This window comes from Bombus vancouverensis, chromosome 3 (assembly GCF_051014615.1).
Source record: "Bombus vancouverensis nearcticus chromosome 3, iyBomVanc1_principal, whole genome shotgun sequence".
Classification (NCBI taxonomy): Eukaryota; Metazoa; Arthropoda; class Insecta; order Hymenoptera; family Apidae; genus Bombus; species Bombus vancouverensis.
In genome coordinates, this window is record NC_134913.1 from 7643363 (window position 1) to 7669323 (window position 25961).

Below are 25961 nucleotides of genomic sequence, written 5' to 3' on the forward strand. Positions count from 1 at the left end.
TTTCGTAAATTTATTCCAAAATCCCTTAGAAATATGAACCAATTCTTTTCTGTTAGTTCTATAAAAATTTATTAATTAAATGAGATTCTACAAAGTTTTTGTCAAAATTAGCTACGGTATAGACATGTTACATCCATTGCATTTGAAACATATATATTTATAGCATTCCTGCTTTCTTATGTATTTTAAAGGGTGTTATCTAGAGTTTCAGCAAAAGGTTCTACCCCTTAACTTCATTTTCTCCGATGTTCGTATATAAACTTGAAAATATAAATCACGTTATACTACCTCAAACGAGCAAAAATCTACCAACTAGAATATTGTTATTATTATTACTGTGGCGACACAGATCGTCAGAGCTAAATCGAATGCTGTCGCTAACAGGATCGACTATAACAATATTTTATCTTTAGTAGAGTACAAGGAGAAGCTAAAGAACAGAGAACCATATCATGCAGACTACAAAAAAGCAGTAAAATATGTGAATTAAAAAGAAGATGGCTCAGTACAAAAAATATAGTAATTATGAAATTATGTTTTGATACATATATATCCATACTCATAATTATATATTATAGAAATTTAACAATGTAATTATATGTTTCTTACAATAAATAAGAATATATGCTAGATAAATTTTATAACTCGATAATTCATTATATATATTCATTATACATCATTCGTTACCAATGATCCAAATGGATTGTACAACAAATAAAATTTAAATAAGAAGAACCTATCGAGAATTTTTATAGACGTTGAGGTTTCATTAATTAAAATGTGAAGATATACTTACATATATTTATATGTCCACAATTAATGAAATCTACTTTGAACATATTTAATCAAGGATTAATCCAATATATGCGTTAAATGAAAACACTTCATTTCACATTTTGTATATATTTTCTCATGCAGAATAACATTTTACTGATTATCTGTTCTTCTGCAGTCTGGAATTGCTCACCTTAAACAAGTTTTCAAACCCGATTTTAGCACAGATGAAGCCTCCTACACAAATAACTTGCTTTTATATGAAGAAAATATAAAAATAAATTATTACAACGATTCTTTTATATAAAAGTATTTCATCGTCGTTGTAATTGGAAAATAGGTAAAATAACTTATTAAAGTAGCTTCTTACTCGCGGAACATTCTTTAAATTGTATAATTAATATTGTTGAAAATGACAACGTGAGTTCGTGCTCGCCATTCATATGCAGATGTGTTAGTTATAAGAAATAGTGACTAGAGGATAATCCTAGTTACAATCGATAGATTTAATCGATAGGCTTAAGATGCCTTTTTGTTTTCTTTTCTTTTTTTTTTTGAGCCAGAACGGTGTGATAGATTTATCCATCCAATAAAATAATAACTATTCTGATCTTACCTCTGAGTATAGAAATAACAACAAATATAATAGTTAGTAGGTATACCATAGAATTTTGCATATTCCGCGTCAGTAATAAATATTTCAAATCGTTATAATTCTGATTGTAAATGTTACGTTGTTTTATCGAATTGTTTTAATAAATGTTATATACATATAATACTTACCACGTTTGGTTTTTAACGCACAATAGCCGTAAATAACTTGAATAACTATTCACAATAAAAAGCAATAATGTAACTTTTGATAAAAATTTTAATATACAGAGATTTTAATACCGGTAAATTATATTTTTTCTGAATAATTACAAACCATTAACTTATTTAGGAATAACAAAACTTGCTCACATGCACAGCAGCAATCTTTAGTTTTTATATACATTCTTCAATATAGTTTTCATTATATTATATTTATCAACATTTTTTAATTTTATATAAACGTCCTCATTCATTTCTTAAATGTTTAAAAAGTTAATAGTGATATTTATTTATGAAATATGTTAATAGTACTTATCGATACCCGAAATTAGAATAAAGGAGAAAAATTAAAAAATTGCAACTTTTGATAAGCATAAATAAGCATTTTATAATGCGCAAATATTAAAAAAACCGGTGCTCATTGGTTTTACATTGTTAAAATAACATTAAAAAAGACTTGATTAATAGAAAATGCATCGTCACAATTTAATATACAATGCATAACAAGTAAGAACGTAAAAATAAAATGCACATATTTAACTTACAACATTGCGTATTAATTTTATACGTACTTATTTCCGATACGCATTTATTTTATAATTCAACGAAATAAAACATTATCATATTTTGTCAAATCTTAATTAATACGAAATATACTCAATGTAAATATATTTGAAAAAGCCTTAAAATATAAAAATTACATCATTTACTAATATCATATTCTGTAAATATTTTTTATATTATGCTTAAAAGGTATTGGAACGAGATGCGCTATTTATACATTATATGAGAATATTTGCTATCGAGTGTAGCTAAATTGCAATTAGGTTGTAACTATTATTTCAAATACGACAGCACCTTCCAACATATCCGCAAAGTCTAAATATAAATTATATGACACATATGGACAGAAATTTTAAAAATATTACAGAATTATGAAACAGCAAACGAAGAACCTAAGGATATTTGGAATAATATAGGAACAAAATAGGCAAAAAAATTAGTTGATATACTAGATTGTCTGAAATGTGTTATTAAATGCAAAGTCTGCCTGATAAAATATTAATTTTTATATGTGGATTATATTTCTAAGACTAATTCTGAAAGTAGGAGTACTTCTATGTCATTAATTATTTGAAATTTTTACTTATATCCCTGTTTTCGTTACACTGAATTTTTATATTACGATAATGTTTATATCTGTTGAAAGCTCAATTATCAATCATTTAATAATTGGGCGATCGGGAGTACAAATATTTCTACTTTTGTAATTCACTTCACTTATGAATTGAACAAATATTCAATCTTTAATATCTTTTATATAAAATTTATTATAAATTCGACATCATTATCAGTCATCCATTATTTATGTATTATTATAAAATTATTCCTGTAGCATATTTATGTTGTAAAATAATTACATATAGATCTTGTTTAATACTTTGTTTTCAGGAGAAAAATACAATCAAACTTTCTCATATAATGAGTATAAAGTACACATGAAACTTACGATATCATCGGTGGAAATGTCCGATTATGGAACATACAAATGCATATCAAAGAATTCTCTAGGGGAAACAGATGGCAGTATTAAGCTGTATCGTAAGTATATCTTTCACATTATATTTAGCCTTTAATAGCAAAAATGTACACTTCACGTTATTAAAAAAAAGACAGCAAGTACATTAGTATCAAATTACATCAAATATGTATTACAAATAATAATACAATAGTATATAAAGTACACTAAATACTTTATAAATAATTTGAAAAAATAAATTTTTAAGATATAAGAAAAATATCGTTTATTATAGTACTAGAAATATCTTAATATCTTCAAATGTTGTAAAATCATAAAGTTCAAGTGAAAAGACTAACGAAAATGAAATATTGCGCTGACGTGACATTAAACTTAAAGAGATTAAGCAATTTGAGTAACATGACTTGAGCTATACAAATATTAGAAAATATTGAAAAAGTCTTTTACTAATTCTATAAAACAGTGATAACGTGTATACGCAATGAATAGACAAGAAGACGATAATGAAGTAAGTAATGAATAAAGTAATTATTGAAATCGTCACGATTCTTTTGATAAAAGGAGAGTGAACGGTATTCACACAGTGTGCTTTTAATAAATGAGTTGACGCGCGACCACCTGGTGCCAGCAACAACGCTGCAGTTTCAACAAAATGCACGTCGCAGAATATAGATTAAACGAGAAATATCTTCCTCCGTTGGTTTGTTCATTCTTAAAATACGATTTAATAAATTCATCGCACATTCTCTGCTTTACGTATGTAATTATAATTATAGATTTATAAGGCAAGTTTAAAAAAGGAAACAAGATTCCGATAACAAAGAATCAGTCGGTGATAAGACAATAAAACGATGCGAATTAAGAATCTTCATGTCATGATTCTATTTGAAATTATAATTATTTCGCGAGAAAAGCGAATTTAAGCATAAGCTTTTCATTTAACTTTGTCTAAAGCGCGTATTATCTATTAATGATAATATAACAAATATTTGTTTATTCCTCTGTAAAATTATATTTCATTTAAAAAAACAATAATTAATATTACTATTCCATTAAATTACGAATTTAATGTAAAAAATGTGCGAAGGTTACTATTACGCTACTAACTTTTGGACAAAAGCTTACGTCAAAGAAAAATAAATAATTCATTTCAGATACTCTCAGAATATCTAGGTACATGAGAATGAAATCTTTATATCAGTCTACAAAAGCGTTTGCAAGAATGCCATGTTGGCCGTTATAGAAGAAATACCTTCATCTAACGACCATATTCTAGTATCGATCCGAACTTTTCCTTGGTTAATAGGTTTCGCAAAGAAAGACCTTGGTCGTAACAGGTTTTCTTAAATCGAGAATTCTAGCTCGTTATTGTTCTTACTATTATTTACGTTACTGACGACCATTTTCGCGAAATTGAAGTCTAATTTTTAAGGCAGCCGCTCTTCTCTCTGTACGATTCTCAATATGTATGTATTTAATTGATGAAACTGCTTTGTTTAGGGCACCCATCTCCAATGATTTTAATTTTCATGTATGTTATTAAAGTCACCCTCCTGAGTGACTATTACCGTGTACTTTCCAGTGCAATGGAAAATAGCAGAAATAATATTAATATTAAAACCTGGAAAAAATTCTGATGCAGTGAAAGATTTATCAGCAGTCAAATAAATTCTGTCACGGTTGAAAAACAGTTAGTACTTGAATACCAACTTGAACTTAAATGCAAATACGAAACAACTTAACAAATATATCATTTAGTCCGAAAAATAAATCAATCATTTAAAGAAAAAAGTACTACTTTACGGATTTCATCGATACTTCGCAAGCCTATGATAAAGAGTGACACGAAGGCTTATTATAACAATCAAAAAATGTGTACCATTTAATCTATATAGAATATTAAAATTTTATCTGAAATATAGATTCTTTACAGTGAGGTATAAGGAAGTACAGGCAGATGTAGTACCTATCAATTTTGGAGCATTACAAGGGAGTGTGCTTGGCCCAATGCAGTATATTTTACATGCCGCAGATATGCCAATTTCCCAAGATTGCCGCACAGTTATCTTCGCAAATGATACGGCAATCATCCACGCATGTAGATCTACAGAATGCATCAGACAATTCAGAGAACAGCTTAAATAATATTTAAGAATGGTTACAAAACTGGAAAATTAGAGCCAATGCAAACAAGTCAATCTATGTAGCTTTTATTGAGAGGAAGTGTATGCGTCACCTAATTACGTTAAGTAGAAAAATAATGCCTCCAGCAGACTTTGCCAAATACTTTCGTATGCATTTAAACCGTAGATTCAACTAGAGAAAGCATATCTGGCAAAAAAGGAAATCTAAATCAGCTTCATTTTAATCAACTTATATTTCAACTTCAAAACAAAAATGAATAAATGTATATTAAACTCATATGGACACATAGCATAAAACTGTGGGGTTTAGCGTCCACTTCAAATGTTGAAATTTTGGAACGATTTCAATAAAAAATCTTACGAATATACACGAATACATCACGGTTCAAAAACATTTACAGAAACTATTCCACCATATCAGTATTCTTACCAAACAACTACTTGAAGAGATATCAAACCGACGAGGATACAAGCTCTTCAATAATTCGGACGTAAAAGATAGATTCTAAACAATTTCGTGTAAAACGTACCATGAATTAAATTACAGAAAATAAAATAAATTACAAATCAATGAGTACATTATTTACAAATTGCACAAAATTGTACCTTATGTAATGATATTTGCCTATTGTTATCTTTTTTATAACTGGTTGCAGATAAATAAGGAGTAAAAGAAATATTTTTCCTCTTAGAAATGAAAGGATGTATAAACATTAGTGGCTGATCTTTCTCTCTTGAAATAATTTTTCACTTCTACAGGAGAAACGATTATTGTTTTTCATACTTTACGTTCTACTCGACATATGTATACATAAAATTTCATTAAAATCGAACTTCTGTTATCATTGTAAATTTTGTCATGGAGAACATGTAATTCTTAGAGTTCACCAAGTCCATAAATGACCTTGTATGTTCATCTCTTGTTTAAATATGTTTAGATTGCTATTTTATATGACATATATGTATAATAAATATATATATATGCATACAATTAATATCCAATTATTTTGTATCCAATTAATATAAACTGCACAAATTAAGTTTCACGATCATGTTCAATATTATTTAATACATTTAGCAGAAATTTTCGGATAGATATCAGAAAGCAATTTATCGTTTCGATAAAGTGTGAGCCTTTCTGTCCTGAAAATCGTATTTCCTGGAAAGTGGTGCGAGCCGTAAATCACCGATAACAGCCACTGTCACTCTGTTTTCTGACAAAAAGAATCCACGGCTATCTATTGAACTGTAATTGTAGGTTTTCTGGTTGGTCTACTCGTAGGTGGTACTTCTTAACTTCGTGGTTTAATCAGTCACCGACTCGATACATTACAACGAAATCAATTGAATAACTCTTCACTTGCGGTGATCGCGATTTAATACATATTTGCATTTTAAATTTTCCTTCCGATAGGTTGTCAGAGAAAACAAAAACCGAGTTAACCAATTTATGGAATTGGATAATAACTTTCTTAATGGCTACGAGAACCCGGCATAGAAGACCTTTCTGTAATCGATACTTTCATGCAATTTTCATGACGGCTTATATCGGGTGTCTCGCAAAATTCAGACAAGCTGTATTTTTACAATTAGATTAGACAAATGAAATGACATGAAATAAAACTAATTTTTTAACACATCTAGAGAGTACGATTTCTTTTGTTTTCTATACAAATTTAAAATCAATTAATACACTTATTTTTCAAAATTATTGATTTAAAAGTTATTCCAATTTTAAACTAGATTTCCTTTAGTTATAGAATTAAAATTAATAAAGTATCTAAATCTATTTTAATTCGATAGAAATAAGGCGGGTAGGGCGCATTAACACAGCTGATTCTTAGACAAATAGATTGTTACATCCAAATTGTTAACAGTATAGGTAATAAATTAACTTGTCTTTTTTCAAATTTAAATCTTTGGTTATTTCCTTCTTGTAGAGTGCATATAGTATGAAGAATATTCAAATAATTCTTTATTATTCTTCATTTTCCTTCTTAACCGTTTTTAATACATGAATGAACTCTCTACCTAAAATTTTTTTAAGTTTCAAATGATTTGGATATTGCTAATTCAATGAAAATACGTATTACCTCTTAAAATTCATTATAAAAGAAAATTAGTACCCAGTTTGATGGTCACTATAGCAAAGAATATTACATTAGCGTTATTTAGACGCACTAATACATAAAAAAGCGTAAAATTAATATACATATGAACAGTATCTCGTACTATTCAATTTTGTTTTATAAGATGTTTTTACATATTTTTTGATACATTCTTTTATAATTCAGAATAGAAGTGTCATAATATTTTCTAGTGTATGTACAAAGATTACACCTATTATAATGCAATTCCTATAATAAAGAATCATTATAACCTTTAGCCCATAAATCGTATTTGTTATAAAAATATTTATCGTTAGTATTAGACTATTTAAACCATTTATATATTACAGTTTGTCACAATTAGTTATATAATATTTAACGAGCTCGGGGTTAATATGAATAAATTTATAACTTAACTGAAATATTTGTAATGATAGTAATGATGTTTATAATAATAATAATAATAATAATAATAATAATAATCATGGTAATACTTAAAATAATAGTGATAATCTTACTACCTATGCAATAACAATCAATTATACGAATGTAAATTTAAACTCAAATTGCATAAATTTTATTCAAAATTATGTATTTTGCAGATATTCCAACACCAACGACGCAGCCGAGAACTACAACTACTACTCCAACCTCTACTAGTGAAGAAGGTAAGTGTATAAGGTGCACTAACAGAAATTTATAGTTACAATTAGAAGCTTTCGAAATTCATTACCGTACTTACCTACATTATACGATAGCATTACAAAAGATGATAAGGAATTTATAGTACGTAATTTCGTAAATTGTGCAGAATATATCAAAATGAAAATGAATGTAACGGAAATTCAATTACGTTTAATTTGTAGTTGAAAATATTCAAAATTCTCGACAAAGGCCAGAACCGAGTGTAGAACCTAGTCCACACCAAATAACTGATTCGTCGTTGCCTAACATCGGTAGAACCGATGGTAAGTAGTTTATTGTATTCCTTACAACAATTCATAAATTTTAAATATTCGAATTTTGGTTTCTATTGTAATACACAATTAAAATACGACAAAAATATCAAATTGATTGACCTTCTAAATTGAAACATTTTATGTTACAATACAAATTATTTTGGATCTTCTAACGTAATATGTATTAAATGTCCTCCAACTGGACTACTTAATAAATTTATTATTATTATTACATAATATATTGTTAATACACAAAGTGTTAATACAGGATATAATAAATAAGATATTTAATAGTGACATTTCTGATTGTAATAGTATAGGGCATGTATCGAAAATGGTAGTACAAGCCGAAAGAGAACGATTCCCCCTTCCAAAATAAGTGGAAAATATGGAGTAACAATTTTTGATACAATGAACAAATTTTTCGAGAAGATCAGCTATGAAGTTTCGCCAATTACACGTGCATTTGACACTTACGTGCATTACACTTAGATACTCTGTTTATGTTTGTAAACGTCATGATTGTGTATACTCTGAATTACTATATTAACAATAAGTTCCAATATTACATTTATTTAGTTAAACTACAGATTAATTCAAGGCGTTGATCGACGGATTATAGAAGCATGAAAACCTGAAATATTTCAAAGTTTCACTTCTTCAAACGCGTGTATGATGCACTATGATTATCACTACTGAATTATGCTTCAATTTACCTATGTTTTCTTTATTTTCAGCATAAATTAACTCCTTAATGTAATCCCATGAATTAAAATGGAGTGGAATTAAATCTGGCGATCTTGAAGCTCATCTTACTGTTCCTCCACCTCCAATCCAAAAGTTGTGTTGCCTGTTTAATACATTCCCAACTTTCCTAGTAAAATGTGGCGGAGCTTCGTCGTGCTGAAAAATTATTTAAGCGTGATAGGCAGGGATATTTCTTCCAACAACTCTGACAAACTGACTCTTATTATTTCTCAAGTGCACGCGTTCTTGATGAAACTTCATAGTAGATTTCCTCGAAAATAAAGTCTTGTATCAAATATTATCATTCTACCTTCTTTACTTACTTTTTCACGGGAAATCACTTCTTTTCGGCTTATACTACTATTTTCGATTATGTAATAAAACTCTAATACTATAACGAATATCAAATATATCATACTTATATTTGCATGTATTATTAAATGAATAGTTTGTAAGTATCAAACCCATTCCAAATACAATGAGAATTATCTATGGTGTATTTAACATAAATTGAAAGAAAACATGAAGATATTTCAGTATTACATTCTATAATAATTTCATTAATGTATTATAACTTGAGAGAATTAAAAATTAATAACATTCTATAAATCAGTATGTAATTATTAACTGTTAAATTGCATTTCCAAATGGTTAAATAATACGTCTATTAAATTGAATAGTAAAAAGTTTTGCTATAATTTTTCGCCAGATAATATTGTTCGGATTTTCTTTTCGTTAAAAACACGAAACTGCCACGTTTTATCTTGTTTCTATATTAAATGTTTTTAGATATTATTTTCAACAATTCTAGTTTTCGTTTCATCGTTACCATTGTAAATTCTAGTAACAGTTTCGGCATTGTCGAAACAAGTTTGAATATTCAAAAGCATGCAGTGGCGCTTATATGCCGTGAAACTTTCTAAATAAAAATCGAATTAAACTTGTCTCCTATAGTATAGTAATAGTACAGTTAGATTCTAACAACATGCAATGTACTTCCTAAACTTCATACGACCGTTCCTTTTTCTTTCAATCGTGGACATGCAAATCTATCTCTGAAATTAACATAAAAGTAATCGAGTAATATTATCGCGCTGGAACTTTTCTACTTTGACAAGTTTCATCGAAGGGAAACCGTGTGAAATAAACTGAAGCTGTAAAGTCGCGTGATTTAACATCTCTTTCACTTGTAATCCTTCGCTCCTTCTTGTTACAGGATTTAATTATAGAATTTGATCAGGAAGCGGAAGGTAAATGAAAAGTAGAAACGGCAGGCGTATTTTCTCGTAAATACGTTATCCCCCTTAGAAATTCCGCGCGAATTTCCTTTTAAATCATCACCTCGGCGTAATGCGCGAACTTACGCACAGCAGGGTGAGAAACTTTTTGAAGGGAAAGTTCGAGAGAAGGCGTGAAATTTACCCGCGAACTTTCAGTAACGCCATAGATCTTCTCCAAGGCGACAAACGCTGCGCTCTCAACGGGATTTTGATGAAATCCCACGCGGTTTATGAACTACCATGTCGAGCCGCGTCGCCTCAACTATGGAAAGTAATCTGATCTTTCGCTTGTGAAAGTTCCTCGCAGCTTTCCCTAGCGTTTCGCGTTTCTTCGATTGTAATCTATCGTTCAATGTGAACTTAAAAGTTTATGGTACTGGCAAACCTTTAATCCACTATTATTCCACTTTTATGCACTTTCTTTAAACGATTCCCAAACCATGTTCTATCCAAGCTTACGGTCTCATTCACGGAATTCCTTGTTTCGACAGAGATCAAAAATCGATCTCTCGGCGTTAGTAGATTCTTAATCAGTTTGTAAAATAAAGGATTGACAAACCTTGTTGAATCTTATTGATAAATGTTATTCAGAAACTTTTACAACATTCCAGAAAAAGGTTATAGATGTCGGAACAGCATAACACAATATTCTGTCACATTCTGAGTAATCGACTAGGATGTATCATGTATGAAACAATATTTTTCAATCAAAAAACTAAAAAATGCATCGACTTGATGTAAGAATTTGTAAACTATTCATATGTAACTATATAATTCTTCTTATTTTACGAATGAACGAAGATTATTATATTAAGAAACGATACTTTGTTTCAACAGTTGCTGTTTGACAATTATAAAAATTGTTTTAATTTCTATCATTCGTACCATTAAACGCTTCCTACAAACGATAACAAAGGTTTATTCTGTATTCTAGATCGATTTATGCAAAATCATTTTTACGACGTAGTAAAAAAATATTGTTTTCACAAAGTCAAGTGAAACTTCCCCTCTTGTGTACACGAATTATATACAGGGTGGTTGGTAACTGGTGGTACAAGCGGAAAGGGGGTGATTCTACGCGAAAAAAGAAGTCGAAAATATAGAATAAAAATTTTTCGTTTGAGACTTTGTTTTCGAGAAAATCGACTTTGAATTTTCACTCGGTACGCGTGCACTTTATCACGTCTCGTTATAACGGATCTCACTGTAGATCGTTGTCTCGATGGTAAAATTAAAAAAAAATAAAAAAAAATTTTTTATTCTATACTTTCGACTTCTTTCTTCGCGTAGAATCACCCCCTTTCCGCTTGTACCACCAGTTACCAACCACCCTGTATACGTTATAAATATATTTAAAAAAATATATATATACACTATACAGAAGAAGATAATTTTACTAGTAGAAGAATATCGTAATAAATATGAAAATAGATTCTATGAATATTTATTATTCTCCATGAAAAAATTGTTTAAAACTGCACTCAGATCAATTTTCACATTATTATGCAGATAATTATGAAACAGCTTTCGCCATTATTATCTTTATTTCTAAAATTTATAATCTAAATTTGTAATTTCTCAAATTAATAGGAACAACTAATTTACATTCGTAAGTATTACACAGACTGAATTTAAAAAAAAGTATTCTATTAACATACCGATGTTCCTTTTCAATATTTAACAGTATACGTTCCCATTTATTAAAATTCACAACACGTTTGTAGTTAAACTTGCAAAGAAGAACTACTGAAAAATAAGCAAGGCAGATGAACTTGTAGGGAGAACTATAATTAGAAAAGTAAAATGTTACAACCCAGCTAATTATGTATAAATGTGAAACGTAGATATGAGTAATTTAATATATTTACTTACAACAAAACGCAGACACTTAAAAATACAGTTAATTTTAATTTACACCTGCTCTAATACTTTTTTTACGTAGCACACTGGAACAAATAATACTTTTCTTAATACTCTTAATGTCTTTGTTTGATTATTTAAAATCGGTACAGGAATATGAAATAGTATGGTATTATCATCATTATTGAATTGTCTTCTTAATTTGGCACAATCATTGCTATTCTTTGTAGACTTTATAAACTCAGAGGATTGAATAACAATAAAATAAATTCAAACTTAAAATAAAAGCACGAAATTAGAATACACGAAAAGTATCTATAAATTTTGTATTAAACTGGCATTGCTTTAGTCTAACGAAAAAATATTAAAATGCAGACAGCAAATGGCATGCATAAAATATAAAAGTACGCAGTAAAGGAAAAAGGAACAACGAGAAAAGACGAATAATAAGTAATGCCTTTGGCGTTCTATCAAAGACTATGTTTTTACATGCATTATTCTCATTAGAATGTATGATTTTTACCTTCTCTACCATATTGAAAGCTCGTTATTGATAAAATATTGTTATAGTTTCAAGTATTAATAACGAATGCCAAATTATTAAACATATTATTCATCTTTTATCTAATATTGGAAATCATTAATTTGCCATAATGGACATTAAAAGGATATATATTATATACATATATTTCATGCATATATTGTACATGTATAAATGTATAAATATGTATAAATATATATATATATATACATATATATATATATATATATATACATGTGTAAAAGCATGAATATATTAAAACATAAAAAATATAACTATCGACGAATGATCAGGTATAGATGAATTCGATAAAAAACAATTTTATCAGAGTTTCTAATATATCAATCACTTTTTCTCAGATATACGGCTTCATGGTAGGGCGAACAGCGGTAGCTATAACGATGGTGAAAACGCTGTAGTAACAAAAGGACGAAAAAGCATCGACGGCGAGGTACGACCACGAAGAATCGACAACACGGCACAATCGATGTCATCCAGGGGTTCTAGTTTGAATTTTCTGGTACAATCTACAGCGGCCATCTGCATAATCCTACTATCTGCCCTGTCGTAGTCATGTCAGTGTCTACCAGCGAAAAGAACGGTTATTCGAGGAAAATCCTTCGGGGATCAAGATTCGTCCTGTTCATCGTCATTTATCTCATCCGCGAAAGGGATCAATTAATGGGTGTGCTTCGATGCCGCAAATTTATCGACAACTATTGCCTTTGTCGTCGTTGTGACTGAAATCAACGAAACAGTTTTTCTTGCTGCAAACTTTGCACTAAAGTTTGCAAATTAGGCCATTAATGGAATTTCTAGTAATACCACTGACGAGATACTGCGCCTCGTCGGTGATAATACATTTGAATACTTGTACCAGATATTCGGCAATGTGATTACACCTTTGCGTATTCGCAGAAGTTCGTAGACTCTAGCTGTAACTAACAAATTGTACAATTCACTTAGTAATCTGCTCGTTACACGTAATTCATCTGTGAATAACCATTTTAAGTTTTTTGAAAATTTAGATTATAATTTAAGTTAAATAGCTATTTTTTTTTCCTAGCTATTCTTAGTTATTCTTGTTAGAAATACAGATGTTATTCTGTGTCCAAGATTATATATATATATATATATATATATATATATATATATATATACACAATAATTAGTTTATATTCAATTTTCTTTCCATTGTAATCTATGTTATTTTAGTAATAGAACAATTAATTTTATTTGTAGATCTCGTTTATTTGTAACGCATATTAGCTTGATTACACTCAATCTTCGTAAATGAACGAATTTATAAATATGGAGTATTTTATATGCTTTACAGCAAAAAGAAATTGTTTTCTCTAGAAATCAGTAATAACCATAACGCTAAATCTATTGAATTTGCTAATATGATCAATAGAAGACAGTATAAACATATTGTTGTAAATGTAGTTGAATACAAACTTTTATATAAAATTTATGTACATTAATACTCACTTTGACGTATTAGTATTTGTTAAAAAATGGCAAAAATGGCAACATTAACATTAATATTCAATAATATTCATATTTTCATTCCTCTTATTCGATAAAGAAATCATAATTACTGTTATTGACATTTTATCTGTTCGATCAATAAGCATCGTTTGCTTTTGAACAATTATATATACAGAATACAACTCATTTATTTTAAATTATTTAAAACATTAATTATTATAAAAGCATATCGTTTGCAATATACTTTTATACAGTAGAGCCGCGTTAATTGAATGCGATACGGATTCAATGACTTGTTAGAATCAATGAATCCATAGAAAATGTTTAGAAATCCGAATGAATAAAAGAAATTATTGTTGATCGATGATTTGTTGCTTCGAAGTGATAAATTGAAGTAAGTAAAATCTTTCTAATTGCTATTTTCTTGAATCAATTGAAGGAGTAGAGATATCTGCTGTCAAATTAACGAATCCGTCCAGGACGTGCAATTATCACGGCCCTATTGTAAATCAGGTTTAATATACTGCTGGCATGTCATGTTCTTTCACTCATACATATACTCGTATTGAGCTTGAGCAATATTTAGGTAAAATATTTGAAAAATAATTATTTTAGTATCACCCTATTTGATTAGATACTGTTTCTTATGCTTACTAGTATATATTTCCCCTTAACTTTTAATATAAGCAAATGTTCTTCCTCCAAATTATTTGATTACTTATTAAATGAAATAGATATTTATTTCTTTTTATATGTTGCATTCGAATAAATATTTCGTGAAATAATATTCGAAATAATTTCTGACTTTATTATATCGATATTATCAACTACGTCAGAAATACTGATATTTTTCACAGTATCTCATGTGCGTATTATTTAAAAATAACTGGAGTTAAAACAATTCCATAACAAATATATAACAAATGTTGCGTTTGTAAAATAATATTCAGCTGTATTATTTATAACTTAAATATATACACGATAGAATATTTGAAATTGGAAGAATCGAGATATTGTACAGATAATTACGATATGTCTGAAATGAAAATAACAAAGTAAATGAAATGATTCGTTGTTTACAAATTTTTTATTTTTATTTTGAATAAAATTTGCTCGACTCGGACTTGTATATGTTTCATAGTATCGAATAATTTATACTGTACAATATTAGTTCTGCGGCAACAATCATGTAGTTGTTACACTTGCACTTCGCGTCAACGTTTCATGAACATTGCAGTTTACTTCTTCAGGGTAGTCTTAAAACTAAGGCTTTCAATTTATTAATTTTTAATTATTTATTAATTTTTAATTATTTATTAATTTTTAAGGGTTCTTCATTTATACAGAGCGATGTCCCGATTGACTGACCAAACAGATGATTCAACTCGAAAATTCCATTCGGATACTCACTTCGTAAAATCTAACCGGAAGTCGTTAAATTTGATTGACCACTCGGGTATACGTTATAGCCGCTGTGTCCCTGTATAAATTGTTAGAATGTTTCAAAATTTCGGTTGCTTAGCGGTTCTTTTTGGAGAAGTATGCAGATATTTTTGCGATGACCGTTGCTTTTTCGAATCATATGGCATGGCCTGTCTCGAAATGATATGATGCTGGCTAATCGACAAAAATGTTTCAAGCGAATTTTGCTTCCGTGTTCTGTCAATGTAAACGGTTGTGCTTAGTTGAACTCATTATCGGTATAAATGGAAACAACGCTTACAACCCTTAGTTTCAAGTCTGTCCTGAAGAAGTAAACGACAATGTCTATGAAACGTTGACGTGAAATATAAGTGCAAAGTGCAAGTGCAACAACTGCGATTGTTCCCGAAAAATGTACATCGTGACATGTCACCATCGTGAAATCTAAATCTTACTCCTCAGTTTAATTTAATGACTGAATATATCAATTCATGATGAAAAGAACAGAATTAAAATGCAATTCATAAATATGATTCTGAATATTTTATACAACGAAAATCCAATAAATTAATTTGTTTCAAGATTTTGTATAAATCTCATTTATAGCATAGAAAGGTTAAAGAAACGAGCATTGCAAGAAATATGGTTGAACATGTTTTTTGATCGTAGATTTCAATTTCTACTACTGTATAGATTACAAACAAAATTTATAAATATGACTTTGAAGGCCAAATAATAATTACGTATTACACAGAGATAAGTATTTTTATATTTCCGCATGTCGAATGTCTTATTATTTCAAATCTAGATTATCAAATCGAGATTAAAATCGTAATAACTGCATACTTTCAGGAAATAAATTTTATATGTTCCATATTCTATTCAGAATATATATATTCAGAATAATATAAATATAATCTCTTAACTTCAAACTTCAATTTTATTAGTTCGAATAAATTAATTGTTTCATTGAAATACCGGCTCTACTAATTGCACATTTTCTTTACAGCTCACGTATTCTATCGTATAATACTCAGTTTGTAACTAGTCAATCTACGAAAGATTGTATGTCGAGTAAGTACCTAAACGGAAGAAAACTTTTCTAATACTTCTTTATTATATTGTTTATTAATTCACTGTTAAAAATTAACGCATTCACACGTGGAAATAAAATATGGTTTTTATTACGACTGCAGAGCAGTGTTTTTAATATTTCTTTGTTATATATAGTACTTTTAAAAATACAACTAGGCATATCTTTTATTAATTAATTATATTAATTTTTAGTAGTAAAAAGAATAAATATTCCAAAAAAGGATGTAATATATCGTTGCGTCCTATTTTATACATATTTCTATATAATATTGATTGTGAATATTAATAAATAAACAAATATATTTGATTAAAGAAATAAAAATTAAAGAATATTCATAATATTCAAAATTGCAAAAATTATGTACATAACTAATGTTACATATTTCAGTTTCCTAATTAAAATAATTTGATTCAAATATTTTGATAAGTACCTACTAAAATCATAATGAAATTTTCACTATGTGTATGGAAATATTTTACCGATGAATTTAGTATAGTAGTGTTTTTATTATTTATTATTAATATTATCTGTGTAGAATATTTTCCTTTTATTTGTTATAGAATTGTATTTGTTCTCAGTTATAATCAAATTTAGTAATTATAATGTTCAGACAAATAAATTATCAAACAAGAAATATAACTAACACTGCTCTAAACGAAAAATTTTTTAAGCAATTTTTATTTATTTTATGCTCGAATATCCTATAACGTTGCAGACTATCCTCCTAGCATCGTAGGCTCTCCTCTTTATCTGCTTTGCCCAATATTATCGATTTCTCTCCTTTCTTTCGTTCTTTATTCGTCAGGTGAAAAGCCCTGAAATCATACGCATCGTTAGCCAAATGAGATCCTTTCATTTCCATCAGTTCTACAAATGGAAATGATAGAACCCCTTACTGGTACACTTTCGTTCAACTGTTTTGCAGAGCGTTTCTTGTAATTATCAAAGTGACGATCATCGTTAATTGTATGTTTTACCTGTAGATGTTTCCACTTTTCTAACAGCCTATAGTACTACTTATTGATAAAAATTAAAACTATTATCCCGAATAATTCTCTTTAAGTAGATGAATGCTGTAGACTTATAACTCATACTATGATAATTCATTTCAAACGTCAATAGTAGTTTATGTACTTCGTTACCTGATGAGTTATACTAATTAGTTACCTAATTAGTTAATGCATATTCGGCCTAATCGATGTGTAATTAAATTAGTGTAGTACCATGCGCAAACCGTAAGTATATACACATTACGCAATACACGTACTTATACATAGCTATTGCGCAATGGTAGATTACCAGAAAAATAGCGTAAACCAATACATTGTTTCTATACTGATTAATGTATTTAGAATCACAACAAAAACGTAATCGTTAAAAGAAAACTTTGTATAATTCATGTGTACATGTATGTGTATACAAATGTGTATATGTTACATTAGTATAAGTACTCGTATTGAGTGTTTGAGTGGTTTGACGGGATTTGTTGTGTCCGAGGAAAATAAAACTGAAACAAGAACAGTTGTGTAAAATCCAACAGGAAAAGTTACATGTACATTTTCCCTTAGAAGTAATCATTTGCATATATCTGTACATATGGCAAATATATGGTATGTAATAGGAAAGTACAGAATCTGAACTATAATATAACATATAATTGAATTTGTATATATTAAAGAATGATCTACGATCATACATTGAATGAATAGAAATTGTTTGTACATAAACAGTTTAAGAAATGATTTACTGCTGAATTAAATTTCTTTGTATATACTTCATATATTTTAAACCAAATAAGAAGATCATAATGTATAATTCTCGTTTAAATTATTCTAGATTTTAAGAAAACTAATTTTATTTCAAAATTCACTTCTCGTTGCCTGTGTAAATACTAATACTTGTAATCGCAGAACTATTTGTTCATGCAATATTTTTTATTTTTCATTTTACTTGTTCTATGTACGTATTCCAATATACAATTATCAACATCTAGATTCAAGATTGTAAATATTACTTATGAAGAAGTATTGCGTACGTGCACATCTATTGTTAGAGTTGTGCGTTGTAAAATGTATTGACAATTAACTTCGTTAACGATAAGCAGAAGTAACTACTTGTGTATTTGAGTGAATCAAAAGTAGTAGGCTTTTTATATATTGAAGTTTTATTTGTACGAAATTTTACACGTGTAAACTACAGATGCACACATATAGTTGCTGAAGCAGGTTACAAAGAAGCTTAATATAATTAACAAAGATGTTATTACTTAATTATACTAAACATCTTTTGATATAACAGATCTGTGCAACACATTTATAATACTTTATAAACAGAGAGTAAATTTATTTATTTATACCACGAATAAATAAGAGATAGTTACAAAAAATATAATTAAGGACGATTTTTGCTTATCGTTTGCGAAATTTATTGTAAAATCTGTATATAGGAGTATTAAAATAGTAAAATTTATAATGTACTAATTTAAGTTTAATTGTGACGATTGTAGCAATTATTAATATAATAAGAAGTATTATATTTACCTCAGTGAGCTTACTATTGCCTCCTAGATATGCAATATTTGAAATTAATGTCTTCTTATTTTATTTCTCTGACGAAAAAAACGGATTCCAATATAATATTTTATAAATTTAACTTTATGTACTCGTTATATGTATATTCATGTGTTTTATGTAATACTACTAAAAAATGTATTTACGTAACAATTTAGCAAGATATTGTATGATAATTGTAAGTATAGAAAGAATTAATAGATTAATATCATTGTTATCCTTTACATTTTAAGTATTTCAATAGGTTTCTAATAACTCTATGTAAATTTCGTATACAGAAATTAATAAGAGGGCATTAAAATCAACTTGTTGTATTTTAAAGAATTGTGTGACAAATTTCGTAGACAAAAATGAATGAAAACATTATCTTTGCATCAATGTAGATTTAGATCGACTGAAATTCTAATTGAGAGCAACAGAATGATTGTTACTGACTAAGGAAAAGGAATAGAAAGTATGGACATTTGATTTGACATGTATAACAAAAACATTCCTCGTGTATAGCCGTATTTCTCATAAAAGCCATTCAAGTATCAAAAAAGATATTTCTCTCTATAATTAGTATTGTTTTACTCACACTCTCATGGAGTTGATATTAAATGCGATTTTTAAATTATAATTCAAGGTTTTGTTAACGATGACTGTTTGATTTTAAAATATATAATGATCGCAAATTGACTTAAAGATATAGTTATGTCGAATACCCTATTTTTTAAATCTCATTAAAACAATGTCGTGATAAATGCATAATGCGATTATATTATGATATGTAGCATAGAAAAATTCAATCGTAAAATCTTAAATGCAATTTAACTAAAATGTATCTTAAGTAATTAAAGAAAGTACTTTGTATTTAAAACATACATACTAGTCTTTTATCCTCAATAATATTGTTAAACTTCCCTATCAATTCTTAAAAACTTTCTTATATTCTTTTTTATACTATATTTTTATATTTATTCTACGTCTACGTGGCAGTACACTTTTCTACTATCTTAGGTATAAATCCTCCTCGGGTACAAATATATTGAAGTTCTTCGTACAAGCCTTCTAGATATAGTCTTGCAGCTTGTCTGTGATATCAATTTCAAAGTTCACGATAAATAAGCTGAAGTTGCTTTAGAATCTAGAATAAACTAAAAGTTCAATCACCGACGAATAAAGAATAGACGAGACATACAATGTTTTTTCGTGTCCCATGTTTTGGGGATCACCTGACCACTATGTCATTTTTGTATTGCATGCGACGTTATTAATTCAATATGGTAGTGTCACAGATCCTTAGTCAATGCTTGACACGAATTCTGTGCCTACTCTAAACATTTATTATGTGTCTCGTCGATGATGCTACAAATTAAAATTATCACGGTCGAAACAACCGTTCTTTAAGTGGGGCAATATCATCGTCTGTGGTAATGTTGTTCATAATCGACGGTCGATATTTTACCAACATGGAAATTATCATCAGTTAATATTGTAGTAGAAGAATAATCCTTTGTAGCAAATCGCAAAGAGAGTAAGAAATGTCGATTTTACCCAATCAATATTTCAGAAAATGAGACACAAAATCGTTAAAGGTATAGACACAGTCTGTGATATTATAGATATAGTCTATCTTATGTATATATATATATGTATTCGTCTATGATACATATCTTTGTCATTGGTATCTATTTATATTTCTGGAAGAAAACTGTCGTGATGTGTAACTAAATCAGTTAATCAGTATAAAAAGTTTACATCATATGACTGGCAACGTCTCAATGTAATTATTTTAACGAATTAATATTGAATTTTATACTTTATGCTTATAAATTTTCATGATCCCATGAAACACACAGGTCCTTACCTCAGTCGGTAAGTGTACTATTTATTATCAAGACGTTACCAAAGAATATGTAGATACATTTCATAATTTCATCTAAAATTTTCTTCAGTAACTCTCAAGATTAGCTGAATCACAAGTAAAATGTTAATACGTTACTTGTATGTAATTGTTGTTATATGTGTCCATAGTATTAGAATATATTCTAGTTTTACTCCATCCAAATTAGTTGATGCAGATAATAATACAAATTATCCAGTTGGTTCAAATTATCAAGGAAATCATTCATTTCACAGATGTCAAGATATACACTATTTTTAAGAATTACAAGAAGAATGTGATAGGTAGAGTGCGGATGTTCATGCAAATGTGTATGTTGCTAGAACGTTGATAGAAATGCGAAGCCTATACAGAAATCTGTTTTATCACGAGGAGATTCTAAAAATACGTTTTTTATTCTACATGCATTGCACAATGCACATGCCCCCCATATATGTTTTTTAAGAACATAATGTACGAACATATTGCATATTTTGTGCATATATCTACACACATATAATATGTTGCAATATTGAATTCTTTTGCTATCGACGATTGATTATTCATAAATATCAGCAGAACATTGTCATTGAAATAGATTATTTGGAACAAATATTTACAAGACTGAACAATTCTTCTTCAGAACAATATTGTGTCAATAGTATTCATTATAAACAGATTGATACTGAATATTGAATATTGAATATACATAGACTAATTCACAATTTCTACGACAGTTTAATTGGGATCGGGCATAGTAAGAAGTGGCAGTGTGCCTATTATCTAATAGAATGTTGAAAACAACAAAAAGACGAACGTTGATGCAACGCTGGTTTCAAGATGTAGGCGCATCCAGTTTTAAAATTGATGAAAATCTGGAAACACTCTATCCACAGTTTGCAACAAACATGTTAATATTAATTAATATATACATACAGATGGTTTCAAAAATACTCAGACGCTAGTATAGCTTTGAGTTCTATGTTCTATATCTGAAATGAAGATAAAACAGTATAAATATTCTGCAGTATATTGAAGTGTAGTCTAGATATAGATGTCTAAAAGTAAAAGAACTTTTGATTTAAAACAAATCATTGTCTACATATTAAAGGAAATGTGGAAAAAGTGAATTTTTATGTTTCAAAAATATACGTGCACTTTGTAAATTGATGTTAAAGAAACTAAAAGTTCAACATTTTGTCCGATATCTTTTCTGTTCCGTAACATTATCATGCAATCATTTTTATTGTTTTATCTATATTTATTTCAAATACAGAACATAGAAGTCAAAGTTATACTAGTGTTTAAATATTTTCGAAACCAACTGTACGTACATGTGGAATTTTAAAGTTATGGAAAAAATGAGTACAATTGTACTACCCATTTTCTTATTAAGATTTGATGTGGAAATAAATGGCAAATAAATGACTAATGCGTGCGATGTTGTAAAAAAAGAAATTTTATATGGAGTTAGCACAAGTCATGATCGCCGTTAACAGGCCTTGACATACATTAAACAATGTAGCATGAAGTAACCTTTTAGCAAAAATAAAACAGATCATAGTATATCAGATGAGTCAACGCTAAGAAAGAATTAATTATTTAGGTGATTTCTACAAAATATAGTGAATCATTATATTTGGATATCCATAGACAAAACTAGTAATATAATGGGTCACTACATATATATATAATCTACAGCGACATCTTTTGTGGACAAATTACTTTTCCACCTTGTCAAATCTAACAGTCTGTAAGAACGAAATATTCACAGAGCCTATCAGCGTCGTAAATTAAAAAATTTGTAACGTTCCCAAATTTTTGTTTTTGTAGCCACACGCTATGATAAGTAATTATTATATGTTGAGGTTAGAGCTATCAACAATTCCGTCACATGCAAAAATTGACTCATTAGTATTTAATATATTCTTGGAATCTAACGAATGCTTAATTGGCTCGTTCGTTTGCAAAAGTTTAGATTAGAAAGCGCAGGATGCAATAAGATCATAGAGTCGCGGCAAAAAAGCTGTGGAGAAATACCTATATGAAAGTAGCCGCGTGTAATTCGTAATGAGAATCACGTCGATGTCGACGTAGCCCGTCTTCGAAACCCGTAATTACCGGCGCCGATGGAAGAACCGAGACTGGGTGAGCAGCCACCTTTTAAAAAGGTGTTAAAGCGTGCCGCGAGCGTGGTTGGCTAGGTGTTAATTTAAAACAAACCAAAGGATAGCCGCAATTCGGAATCTAAAGATCGCTGACTATCCTATATTTTGATCCCAGACACACCGCGATTCTGTTCAACTGGGCCATACCTTCAGTGACGTATCAAAATTTTACACAGATTTGGATCCAAAGCAATTGACATTACTTTAGCATGTAACAATAATATTTTGAAAAACTTCCGTTTCTTCATAATACTGATTAACTTAATCATTGATATAATATATAATATAATATCGTTTGTTTAAATCAATCATTTTCTTAACTTCCATCCTAATAATAGCATTGAACAATAGCTTGTAAAGCTATGTTAATGTAACTTCGACAGTTACAGATTTGATTTATATGTTTCTTCGGAAGATGCATATGGTCTGAACGTTAACGAGACAGGTCTGGAGCTCATTAAGGTTTGGCTTTATCACGATCGAGGGAACATACGTATGGTGAAAGGTCTGTTTTCCAAATTGAAAACAGCATCGTATCACGGCCACCGATCTTTGATGTATCTCGTCTTGCCCTCTAATCGCCAGTTAAAGGCGCGAAGTATCGCGATCTGCAATCTATCGATCTCTGAAATTAGCATTCAAGGCGTGAATCTTTTTCTTAATCTCACAGGGCCACCGACAACTTTCCAAGTAATTTCTTCACCCTTAGGCGACGACCGTGTACGTGATCTATGCAAACCGTTCGATGCGATCTTCGGTAATATACGATTTCTGCTTAATTCTTACCCGGGCGAGATAAAAATACGACGGTATTTTTTATCCTTGTTATTCGTGAATAATTATTATAATCACAGAATATGGAGTAATTGCACAAGGTGCGTAAATAGGTACGTAGAACTTATACACGGAATATATACTTTCCGTTCTCCCAATAAATGGCGCGAATACATAATTTACAAGTAAAAAATAAGAAAAATATATGATATGAAGTTTGACTATATATATACATTATTGCAAAATAGTAGGAAAATTGATGACTTTTATTACAGAATTGGAAAAGTTGATCATGTTTACTTACTTATCTGTATTTAAGTATATTGCGTTTTCTATCTTAAAATAAATAAATAATAGTTAAATAGTACATTTTATAAGTTCACTTTTCATATTCTACAAAGAAGAAATACCATTTTATCCTATATATGCCTTTTATAATCTTCAATATTTGATGTTCTGTAACTTTATAATATAATATTTATATTCGTATGGTTCGTTTTTCCCCCAGTTAGAAAAATTAATAAATTCTTGAATAAAAATCGTAATACTTGTATAATATAATTCCATTATTAACTATAATTCATAAATTGTAATTTTTTAATACATTCCTTTATTTTAAATGTTTTAAAATGTTCTATGTATCGTAATTTATTTTAATTCTCATTTTTTAGTTTACTTGATGTTATATCTCCGATCTTCTTTATGGAATTATCCACAACATCTAAACATTTTTTTTCATTGGTATTAAATATAGCTAATAATTAAATATAATAAGCGTATAATAATACAGTAAATATTTAATAATAATTAAACAGATTCAGATGTTATTATAAATTAAACGTTGATAAATCAGAACATTAAGAGTAGCTTTTAAGAACAATTTTCAAAGTTGGACTATTGTGTAAAATGAAAAGAATTGCATTTACATTTAAATAGCACATTTATGTTAATTCTGTAATCGATATATGAAAATATTGAACTAAACAAACTGTTGTTATTTTAGTGCTAAACGAAAATGATATAAAAAAAAGATAAGAGATAACTCTAAGCGGCTTTTTTTATTGCGAGACATAGGGTAGACGCGTAGCTATATTTTATGAGCGGGGGCGTGAAACGGATAATTTCCAGAGGAGGGAGAAAGCGATATTCGATCGTATATCAGAGCGCAGAATAGTCGGTCGCCTTCAAATTATCGGAAACAAGGGCGAAACTAATGGGCTAACTCGAGCCATCTGGCTCCGTAGGGCTGGCCGATTTCACGCCAATTCTCGATCACTGTTTTCACGCCTCAGAAACCAAAAGAATTAGCACTGTGTTAAAAAGAACCTTTGCTAACTCATCAAATCGATTGTTTGTCCAAATTTTTCTCTTTATCGTATTTGCTTCGATTTATTCATTGTTTGTCCGCTAATCACTTAATAGTAAATGGCACTTGATTGAATAATACTAAAATTGCTACAGGAAAGAATATGAATTTCTATGTATACAGGGCCTGGTCAAATAATATGAAAAAGACACGACGTGGTGAGAAAAATCTATGAAACAAATATACGATAAAATTTTTTTATTCAGGGGTTGGTTTTCGATAAAATTGAATTCTTTTTTATCATTTTAAAAACTTGTATTTGATAATACAAAAACTAATTATTGATTTGGAAACGCGAAATATCCTCAAAAGCGTCATTCTATGTTTCCGTTACAACAAAGGTATCACTTCTACCAGGTCTGTAATTACCATAATAGAAACATAATAGAAAAATTAATTTGAATTGATGATAGAAAATCCAAAATTGTTTCGTTCATTTTTGGG

The 25961-nt window shown here is 29.0% G+C and overlaps 1 protein-coding gene across 1 annotated transcript in view; it reads left to right on the forward strand.

Moving 5' to 3' along the window:
* LOC117165794 (neurotrimin) overlaps positions 1 to 13801 on the forward strand; it is a 105230-nt gene extending 91429 nt beyond the window's left edge. Inside the window, exons 7-10 of the mRNA XM_076628122.1 lie at positions 3040 to 3189; positions 7982 to 8047; positions 8246 to 8347; positions 13126 to 13801. Of these exons, the coding sequence (XP_076484237.1) occupies positions 3040 to 3189; positions 7982 to 8047; positions 8246 to 8347; positions 13126 to 13337 (530 nt within the window). The 3' untranslated portion in view covers positions 13338 to 13801. The remainder of the gene's footprint in view (positions 1 to 3039; positions 3190 to 7981; positions 8048 to 8245; positions 8348 to 13125) is intronic.
* The last annotated feature ends 12160 nt before the right edge of the window (positions 13802 to 25961 follow it).